The 15654-nt window shown below is 43.3% G+C and overlaps 1 protein-coding gene across 8 annotated transcripts in view; it reads left to right on the top strand.

Moving 5' to 3' along the window:
- The window catches only part of SAMD12 (sterile alpha motif domain containing 12), a 384154-nt gene that overhangs the window by 317634 nt on the left and 50866 nt on the right, over positions 1-15654 (top strand). For 3 of the 8 annotated variants that reach the window (XM_047842709.1, XM_047842704.1, XM_047842707.1), the window contains one exon: positions 821-879. The exons of the other annotated variants lie outside the window; for them this stretch is intronic. In XM_047842709.1, the coding sequence (XP_047698665.1) occupies positions 821-879 (59 nt within the window). The remainder of the gene's footprint in view (positions 1-820; positions 880-15654) is intronic. 8 annotated transcript variants of the gene reach the window in all.

Below are 15654 nucleotides of genomic sequence, written 5' to 3'. Positions count from 1 at the left end.
TTATTAGGTGAAAAAAAGGGCACACAATCAATGCACTGTTTTATTATATGTCTTTGATGTTCCTCTTGGAATATGGAAAATTGGTTTTGAATCTCTTTCTCTCCTTGCTCTTTGGACTCTGTCGGTCCTTATATCTTCTTCCATTTATCCTAAAGCAGTAACGAGAGAATGTCTTCTATACTACCTAGACTCCGGAATTTCTAGCCTCAACTTGTAAAAAGTACCCTCAACAGTACATCTTGTTATTCTTAAATAAATAAATAAATAAGGAAGCAAGCAAGCTTCATTATGTCCAATTTGTTCCACATATTCAGGGCTGCCATATGGCTTCAATGGCTATCTACTGAAAATGCATTTAATATCTCATAAAACCTACATAAAGATGTCAAATGCCCACAATTAAAGACGAATACTCTTTGAGAGATTGCTTTACCAATTAGCCACCTGGAGCTGTCTGGCCGAGTCCTAATCAATTAGGCAGTTGTGGACGTTTTGAAGATGTACAAGTCCTAAGGAGAGTTGAGAAAACTCCGCAGATTAAGTAGTGATGGTAGGGCCGGGATAACGGGCCTGTGGATGTTCTCATTAGGAAAATGCCTCATCTCAGCCCATTTCTCCTCCCTCGGGCAATCATCATTGGAAGGAATGGCAACATAACCTGAGCCCTGCCCTGTGGGATAATAAAACTTGCCATGGCCACGTGAAGAGCAATATAGTAGAGGTAATAGGAAGGTACTTGAGGAATTAACCTTACTCTGTTGGTGGTCCTTCCCACGCTACACAGGGCAGTTATGTCTCAATTTAAGTCCTTCCCTTGCAGTGCTTCCAGGTCCCCAAAACTGTGTCATTCCCTTCTCCGGCAGTTACTTCTCCAACCAGGTAAGAACAGCTGCGGGGAATGTAAGTTTGGGCGTGGCTCAGAATTCCCTGGGCAGACATACAAAACCATGCAGGTGTCCGTGTCACCATCCTAAAGATTTCAGTTGTCACTCCAGTACCTCGAGTTCACGTTCTTCCCCTGGCCTCTGCCTTCACCCATCTCACCCTTGTGCATATGGCCACAATCTTATTTTCATGCTGATGGTTATCCTAAACAGCCAGCTATGAGTATCCTGAAGACCTTGTGATGGGTCACCTAGGCTTGAAGACTGTTTTCTAGAATAACAATTTTGTCCTCCCTTTTTGGCTGTGAAAGCCAAAAGACTACTCTAATACATGATTACCGATGTCATTAAAATGAAACATGAGGACACATTTTAGAGTGGAAAATTTTATAAATATGGCCAGAAATCCCAGATTTGAGCCTATCCTTTAGGGGATCTTGGGAGGGACAGAAGGTGGAGGAGGTGGTGCCAGTGTTGATATTACCAAGACCCCTCCAAGGATGGTAAAGTTGCCAATAGTTCAAAAGCCACGGCGGGGGGCGGGGGGGGGGGGATACCAGGAAGCACTAGGATAGAGCGTTAGCTAGGAGATTGTGTTAATTTTTGCAGGTGTTCTTAAGAAACGGAGTAAGAAACTTGGACTTAAACCGAAAATAAAACTGAAACTTATGTTAAGCAACAGAATGTAGCACTATTTCAATTGCAATGGAATCTGGCTTTAGCTTGCACCAAGTAAAGGAAGTCTCAAATTACATGATTAAAACCATCTTCTCTTGGCTTAGGAGAGGACCGTTCCATGTATTTACATTTTCGCAAGCCTTTTAAGGAGTGTTTATGTGTTTCCTGTCAGCGCCCTGTGAGAGCACGATCTCCATCCCCACCGCCCCAATGGCTGGGCCAACTGCTTTCTACGTGCCAGGCTGCCTCTGAGCAGGACCCATTACTCAGCACCTCCTAAGCCTTTACATACAAGATTCTAATGTTGTATTTTCAAGAGCGCCCCTCTTTATCTTTGCTGGGGTCTTTCTCCTGAAGTGTTTCAGCTCTGGCTTCAACATAGAAGTCAGCTTCCTTGAAGCTAAGCAGCCATTTTCCCCCATCTTCTGGTGGCATTTATGGCAATACGATGAATAAAAGGGCTCTTGCGCTTGTGGACTGACAAACTGATAGGTTTTTTTCTGAGGTACACATCTCTGTGCCTTGGAACAGCATTCTGTTACTTAACTTCATTTAAACGTGTGTCCAAAGAGTTTCACATTTCCGAATAGCCAATACTTAAAACAATGCTAGAACATAAAAGCACCTAATATTCCTGTCCTGTTTTGTTCTATCCCAACACTTGACAATGAAAGTCCTCTCTTCCCACACCCTCTGTCATTGTTTTTATGTGATGTGTCCACACATAAGAATTAAAAGGCACATTTATTGAATACTTCCCTTTGTCAGGATTTTGCGCTTAACATCTTATAACCTTTCCCCAACATCAACTGTAGGAAGTAGATGCACTTTATAAACAGGGAAACTAAGAAAAAGCATTTTATCTAGAATGGTTTAAAATACCAAGAGAAATAACTAGGGAGTAAGAAATGAAACAAGAATGGCAGACGTTGATGGTTGTTGAAATGGGGTGGTGATTGTAATGTGATTTCATCATACCGTTCTCACCACTTTTGTATATGTTTGGGAATGTCCATAAAGTAAAAGTGTTAGAATTATAAAAATACAGCTAATACATTTTAGAACTTAGGAGAAAGAACATCTCTTCTTTAGCCCATGGTTACGATTACTTGGGTGCCTCCCCCCGGTATGAAAGTACTCGTAATAGCTGAGCCCTCTGCTTAGAAGTCCGTTGAGACCCTGGGTAGTTTGTTTTTGCCCCTTCTTACCTACCCATGGCCTTAAATTTTTCACATTTCCTTCAGCTTTCCTCCTGAGTGTTCCACGGAAGCCTGTTTGTACCCCAGGAAGACATAAGGGGATGTCATTTCGCCACAAAGTAGTCTTTTTGCACTGCTCCGTTGTGATAATGTGTACATTTCCCTGTAGCTTCTCTCCCATGACAACTGCTCCTTTTCCACGTCGTCTGTGCTGCCACCTCATTTTCTTGTTGTTAACTGAAGAATTGTTCGTCTCTATTTAGACTTCAGATCTGCATCTGCTTTATGCTGTTCCATCTGTTCTGCGTTGTAGTGTATATGTAATATATTAGGTGCTGGGTACCATTTAAAGAGACAGTCAAGTTAGCATGAGCCTTGAGCTTTCTGTCTCTTAGTGGGGAAGGTCCTTAGACTATTAACAGAAATACAAGTGGCTTTTGGTTACCAGGTAGATTTCACTTTACCATTTGAAAATTTGGGCACCTGCTTTTTAAAATTTCTCATCTTCTCTCTCATTCTTTTTCAATTATTTTTCTCTTTACCTTCTTCTTTAGCATCATCCCAAACCCACTCTCAGAACTAAGCAACTTGGTCTCCTGGACAGATTAAGAGTCAAACACTTCACACCAAAAGAATGGGTATATAATGGACTGAAAACTTCAAGCGTCCCCATGTGTCTGTGTGTCTGTGTTTGATACGAGGAATGAGCAGCTATCGAGCACAGAAGGGCAGTTTCCAGTCTTTGGTTTCTGTGTCAGCATAGTTGGACTGAAATCCCAATGCTTCCAGTAGCCTTCCCTTGGTTCATCTGTGTCTTCTGTAGGGCAGCAGGATGATACCTTCCTCGTAGTGTTGTCTTGAAGATCACCTTTAAAAAGTTTCCTGTATAGGACCCATCACCTCCTGCAAAAAAACTTCAGAAATGGTCAGTAGCTGTAATGACTATTAATTCTACAAGTCACTGACAGCATGGGAAAGTGCTAACTGTGGACCATAATAGCTACAAAAAAATAATGTGTTTTCTTGGTTGCCAAATTAAGTTGAGACCAATTTTCACATTAACAGCAGGCATTTGCTAACTTAGAAAACACAGCTACCAACGAGGCTCCAAAAGAAGGTCTTTGAGACTGATGCTCATTTAATGTGTCATATTCGCTTTGGGTGAAAACTTTTGCTGAAATGTGAGAGGCTCGTTGGATTTATTTTTTCCCTTTCTTGTCTACCCAGATGTCATTATGTGTATCCTCAGAGGTGGAAGTCTTCTGACCAGGGCTTGGTTAGGACAGCAGTTTCGTGCTTTGATTTTGTGTTGTGTTTGAGGTTTGTAATGAAGAATTCAGAAGGAGAATTGTTAGATGCTCTAGGGAAAGCACAGACGTCACCGTATTTCTGTTTTCTGAAAGTTGAAAATGACAAAGAACAGCAATGCTAATAAGTGGTACTGTGTCTAGTCAAGTTCAAAAATGTAATTCACTACTTCTGAGGAAATCGAAACCTTTGATGAGTGCAGCTATTTTGGCAAATGAAAAATTCCAAAGCTGACAGTAAAAAAATTTTTTGTAACATCTGTATTCATTCATTTACACTTTTAGCAAACATTTAGTGAACATCTTTTGTTCGATATATTGTATATTGTTAGATGCTGGGATGCTAAATTGAGTAAGACTGTTGTAGAAAGAGAAAAGTGGCTCAATTAAATTCTGTAATTTTAGGAGAGGTTTGAAAAGGAGCTAATTGCAAATGTATGGACTGGGTTTAGATCAAGTCACAAGGGATGGTGCTATACCCTGGGGCATTGTGACAGTGGGGAGCCATTACCACCCCTTGGCCTAAATGCACAAGGGGAAAGAGTAAGGGCCTGGGACCTGGAGAGAGGCCGGCAGGAGTCGCCCATCTCTGGGAGATGCATGGGCCTCATGCCGTGAGCTATACATAGTCCAGGATGGCCTGCGCCCGGACATAGCTGAAGACGATAAACTCCACCATTAATCCTCTTCTGACTTCTAAACCCCCTGCTGGTGCTGCCCTTTGGCAAATCCTCACTGGTACCCAGAGGAAGAGGGAGACCCCTGGTGCAGTTCACAGGGGTGAGCCTCCCAGGGCACAGAGCAGAGTGGAGAAGGATCTGGAAAGGGCAAAGGGAAAAAATCACAACATGACCTCCCTCAAGAGACTCAGTGTAAGGGTAGCAGACTGAGGTACAAGCAGATAAATTGAATACCCCTAGTAATTAATGTGGTTCTGATATTTATAGAATAATAGGAGAGCCCAGATGACAAAGCTACCAGCTCTGGTATTAGGGAACATTTATCCTGGATCCCAAAAAATGAACATGAGTTTGCTGGATGACAGAAAGAAGGAGGAAATAGTGCAAGGGGCAGAGGAAAAGGCAAGTATATAAATCACACAAATGTGCAAAGCCTGCTTAGAAATCAAGTGTGACTCCAGCGTGAGGTTTATGGGACACAGGGAAAGGACGTGGGATTTTGCAAGGCTTTGTTTGCACTGGTGGAGAATATTATCCAGACTCACTGCAACATGTCCAGTCAGCAAGTATAAGGTACTTGTGACCTGCAGGCTTCGAGGGAGGAGGTGTCTGTGCGTGTCACATGTCCCACCCTCAATAGCTCTTTGGAAAATGAATGAACAGATGAACCTAAGTCCCAAGATTGCATTTTAATTTATTAAAACTAAATTTGATATAGATTAGCAACAAGCACTATTTTGATTCTTCCCATTTTGTTCTAGAAATAAGTAGATCTAAGGAGCAGTGGTCTTGTGGGACAGGCACAAAATGAGGAGTCAGGACATCTATTCATCACTAGAAACACCATTTAGCCTTCTGTTTCTCAGCAGTCCTGTCTGTGAAGTGAAATTGTGCTCACTCCCTTAGCTATCTCGTTGGGTTATTGTGGAGATCAAATAGATCAAAGGTGCCTTGATAGGTGTAAAGAACTTGACGGATGTGACACAGTAATGCCCCCTTCTCCCCTGCATCGGTAGCATCTGAGATGAGCCACATTAAGTGAATTTTCCAAATAATGCAGTGTTGTTCCATTAACAAGGGTTTCTCATTCTCAGCACTGTGTGCATTTGGGGCCAGAATACTTCTCCGGGTGGGAGGGCTGTCCTGTGCGCTGCAGGGTATTTTGCAGTGTCCCTGGCTTCTGCCCATTGGCCATCAGTACCCACCCCTGCCCTCCGCTCCCACAATCGGCTATGACAACCAAAAATGTCTCCAGATTGCCAGATGTCCCCTAGAGGGCAAAATCATTCCCTGGTTGAGAACCACTGCATTCAACTTTCTTTTTCAATCTTAACCATTCTAGATGGAAATCTTTCTAAAATATGTTGGTCACATCCCTGCCTGTTAACCATGGGCTCCTGAGTTGCTACATGCGAATACTGGCTGCGACCATCATAACATCTTTAAGATGTCTCCCTGGTCTGCCAGGTTTTTGTAGGCCTTGTGCCTGCATTTCATGCTTTTTATTTTCCCTCCCTCTCTCCCTGGGAGGCTGACAGCTGTCATTTTCCCGTAAGCATCGAAGTGTACTAATTTGCTATTTCTAATCTGCTGAGGATTTAAAAAGCAGTTAGCCAGCTTTCCGAGAATGCATCTAAAATGAGAATCAACAGCCCCTGAGTTTGGGTGTGCAGGAGCCTGGCAGATGGACTTGGTCTGTGTAAGCCATGCAGAGGCCTTTCTGTTCTCACTTTCTAGCTCCTCTGCTGTTAGGGACATCTGCCAGGTAAGCGTGGTGTCATCCTGATTATTATACTATGACCGTATGATGTTACAGACATCGGCTTTCCCATATCCTTGAGTGAGGATGAACGAAGGGGGGCGGGGATGGATGTCTGATAATAGTTCAAACATCCCTGCCAATTGTGCACCAACACTTCAGAGAACAGTTAGCCTTTCATTTTCCCACCACTCTTCTCACTCCTTCCATCTAGAAATTATATGAGGGGCAATACGTCATTTGTATTCTCTATGAGGCCACACAGAGCCTGGAATAATGTGAGCTAATAAGACGGTCTTTGATATCTTTTGTTTTTAATTTTTTTAATGAAATTTTTTTAATGTTTATTTTTGAGAAAGAGAGAGAGAGAGCACAAGCAGTGAGGGAGCAGAGAGAGAGGGAGACACAGAATCCGAAGCATGCTCCAGGCTCTGAGCTGTCAGCACAGAGCCGGACGTGGGGCTCCAACCACGAACCATGAGATCATGACCTGAGCCGAAGTTGGACGCTTAACCAGCTGAGCCACCCAGGCGCCCCAACGGTCTTTGATATCTTAAGTAAAATAGGTCTAATGTATTAGCCCTGAGTCTAGTGGCAGGTGTGGGGCACATAGTTGGCCTCTTTGTGGAAGGAAACACATGGATGACGAACAAGCCTCTAACCTCACTTTCCAGTTGCTAGTGTGAAAAAGCACATGTGAGGTGTGGCAAGCCAGAGATAAGGACTTCAAAACTCCAGATGTGGAAAGTGGTTTAGAATGAAAGTACAGGCTAATCTTTCATGTCACAGATAAAGAGGGAACTGTAATAGTCCCACAGATGGGAAAATAAAATGATGAAATGTCAACCTGTTTCCTGTTCTGCTGCAGTTCTCTTTCAAGTTCACTGATTGGGGATGGCCCCGCGGACTCGCAGGACCAATTCGCCTCCCTTTGTTTCCTCCATTGCGAACGCTGGTGTGTTTCACTGGGCGGGAGAAAAGGGCAAGACTCGCAGCGCCCGCCTGACACCAATGCGTAGGATCTCAGATGTCTCTAACAGCTCGCTCGTCCACGTTGTTAGGCTATTTCTGTCTCCTGTCGCAAGGTATAATCCTTCATGCCAGAATAAAGCAACCTGTAGGGGAACTCTTACCTGAGCGCTGTGCAAGGTCAGAGGAAAGCATTCCATTTCAAAATGGCTCTGTACCTAATAAGAAAGGGATCCATGTCCAATAGGACTCTGAACACTGGCAGAGGAATAGCATTTGACTTGCTGCATTTTCTCAAGGTCATGCCTGGTCTTAACAGTCCCCATGGGTGACAGATTTCCAGATGGTGATTCTGGCCCAGCCAGACCCTTGAGAAAGGAAGCCAAGACTGACCAGTTTCCACTGGGGAATATGAAACCTGAGATCTTGCGGGTAGCAAGATCACCCTCAGGGCTTGTCCCGGAATCCATGCTAACACCAGAGTGTCTCATCTCCTGAATGAATAAACCCAGGGATTCTGTGACTTGCAGATTGTATCTGGCCACTTCAGTAAGGAGTTCCATTGAAGCCATCCCGACAGCCTTACCTGGCCAGAGTCAGGAGAATAGCCAGTCCTCAAAATATAAATTCTTAGAACATAGTGATCCATCCACTTGTATTTTCAAAAAGGCAACATTAGTCAGAAACATCTATGTGCCTTACTTATGCAGTCTCGACGTTTCAGATAGGTCACTGGTTAATTGGGCTGGGTTAATGGTTCTTTTCATTATGGTGACTTTTGACCATCTTTCTGGCAGAAGGGGCCTGATTAAATCATGAGTTGCTGTGGGTGAAAGATATCACTTCTATGGCATTTAGCCTCCCCAGAGACGACAGAGCGGGAATTACACGGAGTGACTCTGGAACGTGGTGGGAACTTAGCTGTGTTTTGTTTACATTCACAACAAAGAGCAGCAGTCAGTGGTTCTGAGTGCCTTTTCTAAGGAGATGATTACACAGAATCTCTGGCAGTTTCTTGAGGCCAATGTGTCTACAGTGGGAGCAAACAGGAAGGGTATGAGAGGAGCTCAGTGAAGGCAGGGCTCAGGATTAGTACCCTATCAGGAAATGAGGGTGAAGGGGCTGCTTAGACAAAGTTGGGGCAGTGCAGTTGGTAAATTATGGGTTGAATTCTTGCAATCTGTTCGAACCCAAAATATCCTTAAAAACTCCTTGAACAATGATTCTGTGGCTCAAAAGAGATACAGAGATGTTACGGAGGTCCTGATGCCAAGTTTGTAATTATTTATTGAGTCCTTGGTAGGTGGGCGCCATTTTCATATATGTGATTTAGGAGAATTTTTACGAGCCTTTGAGATGTGAATTATTCTCTTTATTTTGAAGATGGAGGAATGGGGGCTTTGCCCCTATTTGTCTTACATACTTTGGCTGAAACTTGACCTGTAGTGGGGCTTTGTTTGGGAATGGTAGAACTAAAATTGGAAAAGTGGATTTCTGATTCTGTGTTGTCCATTTTTTAGTAGATAAAGTTCTTCTTATGCTTCATAGGTTACATTAATTTTTGAGTTCTAGCTCAGGAAACTAAATACCAGGAATAGTACTGTTTCAATGAGAAAAAAAAATCTTCTCATAGTAAATGTAAAAAGAAGTTGTGAAAACATAGCCCATTTGTAACTGGTAGGCTAATCACATATGTTTATGCTATTTATAAAGAATAAGTTCTGTATATATTAAGTAAATACATGTATACGTGCATATGTATATGATTACCTATTTATTTACGTACCCTGTATCCACTATACCCAGAAAAATTCCCAAAGAATAGATATTAAAATGTTAACAATACCTGTCTCCAGAAAATAGGATTTAGGATCATTTCATTTTGTTTATTTATGTGTTTATTTGCTTATTCCCAATCTAAACTTTTTTCCTGTAACGGGAATGGACCACAAAGTTTATTTCTTAGAGACAAGAAATAAAGAAGGCCCACACCTGGCTTGTTTTAGATTCAGTTGTAGTTGATGTTCCTTCCAGTTGTCTGTTCCTCCATAAGTATTGGTTTCATCACAAGGATACAGCTTAAGTGATGTAAATTTGAAGGTGATTCTTTGAGTTTATTACAGTATGAGCAGTTACCAAGATTACAAAAGCATCGACTCTATAAAAAGGAGGCCCATTGTGATAATTAGGATGGGGAGAACATTTGGGCAAGTCCCTGGGGAGGAATTAGGACAAACCCAAGGGAAGGAATAAAAATACCTGATCTAGGGGTAACTGGGTGTCTCAGCCAGTAAAGCATCTGACTTCGGATCAGGACATAATCTCACAGTTCATGAGTTCGAGCCCTGTGTCAGGCTCGTGCTGACAGTGTGGAGCCTGCTTGGAACTCTCTCTTTCTCTCTCTGTCTCTCAAAATAAATAAACTAAAAAAAAAAAAGGAAAAGAAAGAAAAAGAGAAAGAAAGAAAGAAAGAAAGAGAAGGAAGGAAGGAAGGAGAAAGAAAGAAAGAAAGAAAGAAAGAAAGAAAGAAAGAAGATAGATAGATAGATAGATAGATAGATAGATAGATAGACAGACAGATAGATGTGATCTATAAGACCATCACCAGGAGACATCGTTTTGGGGAAGGGGATAAGCAAGGGGAAACATACACCAGAATTGTCAGTCACAGCGTCTGAAATCAGTCTGGGAGAGGAACAAAGGGCAAATCTCAGGGGCCCTAGAAAGATAGAAAAACATAGGCCAAGGAGACTAAGTAAAGACAAGTCCCGAGCTGCATGGTGGAAAGTTTGAGGGAACAGCACCTACCTGCACTGGGCACTGGTGTGTTTGAAAGGCTCCTCATGTGGTGTGATCATGTAGGAAGCAGAGGGACTCTCATGACTCATCTGTCATAGGAAGAAGAGGGGTGGGAGCAGGGGCTGTGTAGGAAGAAGGGGCAAGGCCCCCAGGACAGAGGGAATGGAAACAATTTAGATACATGTTATTAATTATTGTCTGCAAGAGGCTGGTGTGGCAAGACAGATGATGACATAGGGGGTATTACTTAAATCCCTTCCAACACAGCTCACTGTCTCTTTCCATGTGGCATGAATCATAATCTCTGGAACTTTCTTGTTTCCAGCAAGGAGGCCGCAGCACTGATAAAGGCTATTGGGGAGATTGAGTGTTACATCAGTGCCATTTTTGCAGCTGTCCGTCACCTTCTTGTCAACCCCAGCCTGCAAGACCCCAGGGTGGAAACATTCACTGCAACCTAATGCTTGATATATAGGGGATTGACTTGAATGATTTTTCAAAACACTTAAGTTATATTCTAAAATGAGTGGTTTCTGGCCCCTATTCCCAGCCATCCTCCTCTGCATCTTTTATCTTTTGACCACAACAGATGTGGCCAATTTTCGCATAGATGGAATCTATTTTACTTGCGGGAGACTATGGCTTAAACATCATTATTGTTGTGGTGGTGGTTGTCATTGTCATTTCAACTTCACCTATTTCTAGAAAACATTTGAGACCATTTTCTTGGATACAATAGAACCTTTCAACAAGATTGAAATATAAGAACTTTTTATTAGAAGGGATAGTTATAAACTACAAGTCCAAGTGTTATATTCCCCATTCTGGGCATTTTCTTCTTGGTGTATAGCAGGTACTCGATTAATATTTTAGAATTAAGAATTGTGGGCTTTGATTTCATGTAATACACCTCTCTTTTGCCCATTAGTGTCATATCCATTGCTCAGATTATTTTCCTCTTCTGAGACCTGACTTAGTTGGCCAAGTCATTTGTTAATTCAACTAACACACATGCTAAACATCAGAGGTGACATGAGGCACGGAGAATGAGTCACTACCCTGTGCCCACATCTGAGCAGCAGCAACATCATCAGGAACATAAGCATCCCCAAGTTCCTGCTGTCATCAGCCACAATTCCTAAGACAAATTGGGAACCTACCATTTTCAAGGCAACTCACTAGGTCATGAGATACAAAGACTATGTAGGATATCCTCATAAGTACAAGAAGAATGTGGGACATTTTATTTTAAAATAATACATAGCAAAACACACTATTATATCCTACTATAGGTAGTTTATTTAACTATTTGTATGAAAATGGTACAAAATGTGTCTTGTCACTATTCGCAGTTTGGCACTGAGAAAACCGAGTTCTGTAACTCAGATCTTCAAAACATGATGTATTAGTCTGGGTTCTCCAGAGAAATAGAACCAATAGGAGCAGGGGGTAAAGGGTTGATTTACTATAAGAAATCCACTCACACAATTATGGACGTTGAGAAGTCCAAAATCTGCAGTTGGCAGGCTGGAAACCCAGGAGAGCTAATGGCATAAGTTTTGGTCCAAGTCGGAGTCTAAAGGCAGGAGGGGACTGATGGCCAGCTCAAAGACAGTCAGGAAGAGAGACTCTTTCCTTACTCAGCCTTTTATTCTACTTGGGTTTTGAATGGATTGGACAAGGCCCACGCACACTGGGGAGGGCAATATCTTTATTCAGCCTACTGATTCAAATATTAATCTCATCTGGGAACACCCTCACTGACATGCCAGAAAATAGTGTCGAACCAAACATCTGAGCACCCTGCGGCCCAGTGAAGTTGACCTGTAAAATTAGCCATCCTCTGTGACTTCCCCAAGATTACACACCCATGAAGAGGGAGCGCCAGTAACACACAGCCTTCCCACAAGCCTTCTCACTGAAATACCAGCCACTCCCAACTTTGCTTAGTTTAGGTGAACGCAAAAGATTGGTTATATTTGGATGTGTATTACCTATGTTTGGCTCACAAAGAAATATGCAGCCATTGTCCCATCTCTCACCCTACCAGCTACATTGGCCAAAAGGCTCTCCACCTCCTTGATGGGAGCTTCCAGCTCTCCCCCCGTAGAGCTGTCCATGATATGCCTGTGCTCAGCTCAGCTTCTCATTACATGGAGCCCTTCTTCCTTTCTCTATGCTACCCCAAGCTCTCTGCTTACCCCATGGCCATGTTCCTAGCAATTCCCACAGACAGGGGCCTGCTGCAGGGACTGGCAGAGCAGCCGGGTCCCACAGAGGACAAAGGGTGGGACTTGCCTTATCTCTGAAGGCTTTGCACAGCCTCCAGCTCCTTGTGGGGATGTGGTAGGTTGGACCGCCTGTGTGTTCCCAGTGCTTGTTACCAACGCCGGCCCTTACTAGGCAGTCAATCAATATTTGCTAGATGAAGGGATGGCATGGGAAAGGATAGTAGGTGGAAGAGGAAGGAAGACAAAGAAAAAGAAGTCAAAAAAGTGAAGGAAAAGAGAATGTGTAAGAGAAAGGAGAGGGAAGAAGAAAGAGAAATAAGAAAAGTCAGAGAGGAGAAAGAAGCAGCCCAAAAAGCAAGCAAAGCAGCAGAAAGTGTGCTGGAGCTGGACAGGGTGGGTGCGTGACCCCTAATCCAAATAGAGACTGCCTGCACCCAGAGGTAATGACTTCCAACAAGTCATCAGCCTTTGTGGACGATGGAGGAAGGCCTTATGTGTGACAGGAGAGGATCAGGCCAGGTCCCCTGAGCCCCCGTCTACATGAGCACCCCTACCTCCTCTGGTTCTCCAAGGATCAGCAAACGTCGTCTGGCCCAGACCCATTCTTTGTTCATCTTCCCCAGTCTTTATTTCTTACTAGGTGCACAAGTGCCCTAAATGAATGATGTAGGGGAGAAAACACTATGACCATTGCCATAGGAGCTAAATTGCAGAACAGGGAGAGAATTTGAGGACACATCTTATTTTGTTCAACCTCTTCTTGAAGCCAAGATACACACAAACACAAAGAGCCTGGGTGTTCTGTGGTACCCAGGCAGAGCCGGATTCAGAAGCTCCAGAAAGGAGAATGTAAAATGAAATACAGATATTTATAATTGAAGTATCTCTCCCCCTGGGTATCTCTCCGTCTCTCTCTCTCTCTCTCTCTCTCTCTCTCTCTCTCTCTCTTTTTTAATGAAAATTCAGTCAACTGAATATTTAGTTCCCCAAGGAAGACTCAGCTGTCGATTACACTGTGCGCATGGGGAGACACTCTAACAGAAAATGACGCCCGCTCTTGGCTAATGATCACCTTGCTCAGGATCAGTACAAGACAAGGTCTTTGAGGTCGGCCCCTTTGGAGCTTCGAATTAGGTATTAGGTACAGAATATAGCTAAAAGCATTTTGTGTGAGCCCTGCAAGCCAAATGGACGCTGGATCCAATTTTATACATGTACAGGTATATCAAATAAATTTAATTTCCCCATTGAAGGTGCTTGCTTTTAATTCTGAGGCCAGCAGTGCAGAACAGTTTTGAAGATTAAATTTCCATTCCAAGAAAGAAGTAGTTGGGGACAGAACTTCTAAAGCAGGAGTAACCAAAAAGCAAAAGGTTTTCAGTGCTCACAGAGAAGGTGGGGGTGTAGAAAGATCTAGTGAGTCCTAGGCAGAAGAAACCTTCAGGTAGAAGATTACCCCTGCCATCTCCTTTCAAACCAGATAATTGCCTTATTTATAACCAAAGCAGCGCTGGCTTTGGTAACCCGATTGCAGCAGGGGGACCCTGCTGTCATCTGAGACATCTGGTGCCCCTCTGTGTTGTATGTGGCTGCCCAGAGTCCTTAAGGTATAATTTTAAGACCAAACTCAAAGGTTTTAAAGAATAATCTTATATCACTTTCCCCACAAAAGCTTTCCTAGTTTCTGGCAGTCACCCACCGCCAGTTGACCACTCTGTCTTATAAGTCACTGAATCAGACCCTATGCTCATTTCAGTGACAGCAACTGAAATGGTGAGGTAGGGTTACCTTGGGGTTGAGCCCTGGAACCATAGGCAAGTTACTTAACCTCTGTGTGTCTTAAGCTTTATGCACTTTCTTTTTTTTTTTTTTTAATTTTTTAACATTTTATTTATTTTTGAGAGACAGAGACAGAGCGCAAATGAGGCAGGGGTAGAGAGAGACATACACACACACAGAATCTGAAGCAGGCTGCAGGCTCTGAGCTGTCAGCACAGAGCCCGAAGCGGGGCTCGAACCCATGAACCATGAGATCATGACCTGAGCCCAAGTGGGACACTTAACCGACTGAGCCACCCAGGCACCCCTATTTTATTTCTTTTTTAATGTTTATTTTTGAGAAAGAGCACAAGTGAAGGAGAGGCAGACAAAGAGGGAGACACAGAATCTGAAGCAGGCTCTAAGCTCCAAGCTGTCAGCACAGAGCCCACATGGAGCTTGAACTTACAAACTGTGAGATCATGACCTGAACTGAAGTAGGACACTTAACCAACTGAGCCACTCAGGCGCCCCAAGTTTTATGCATTTTGTTTTTTAATTTTTTTTAATTTTTAAATGTTTATTTATTTTTGAGAGAAACAGAAAGACAAAACATGAGCAGGGGAGGGGCAGTGAGAGAGGGAGACACAGAATCCAAAGCAGGTTCCAAGCTCTGAGCTGTCAGTGCAGAGCCTGATGTGGGGCTCGAACCCACGAACCGTGAGATCATGATCTAAGCTGAAGTCGGAGGCTTAACTGACTGAACCACCTAGGTGCCCCATGTTTTATGCATTTGAAATGGCAGTAATAATCATAGAGTCGGGGGGATTGAGTGAGAAGTACTTAAGCCAGTACTTGGCACACATATTAAATATTGTAGGTAAATACCATAGGGATGTGGAGGACAGACCCTGTCTTTGACTCTAGAACTTAGCCCAGCTGAGCAGGAAAAACAGTTTATTGACTGACGTTTGATCTCAGTGTTTTACCTGCCCAGCGTTCCACACTTCAAACCTTGGGGCATTGAGAGGCCTTCAGCAAACTGAGCAAGTTTAGGTTCCCATTTGTTGTATGTGCCGACCGCATGGCAAGTGCTGTTTGTGGGTCCTTGATATAATACATTCTAGGGACACCTGGGTGGCTCAGTCGGTTGAGCGTCCGACTTCGGCTCAAGTCATGATTTCACGGTTCGTGGATTCGAGTCCCACGTTGGGCTCTGTGCTGACAGCTCAGAGCCTGGAGCCTGCTTCAGATTCTGTGTCTCCCTCTCTCTCTGCTCCTCTGCTGCTCTCTCTCTCTCTCTCAAAAATACATAAACATTAAAAGATAAGTAAATAGATAAAATATTCTATTTCATCCTTATGTAACCCTCTTATTTTGTCCAATCTAA

This window comes from Prionailurus viverrinus, chromosome F2 (genome assembly GCF_022837055.1).
Source record: "Prionailurus viverrinus isolate Anna chromosome F2, UM_Priviv_1.0, whole genome shotgun sequence".
NCBI lineage: Eukaryota > Metazoa > Chordata > Mammalia > Carnivora > Felidae > Prionailurus > Prionailurus viverrinus.
This window is presented reverse-complemented; position numbering and strand designations above follow the sequence as displayed.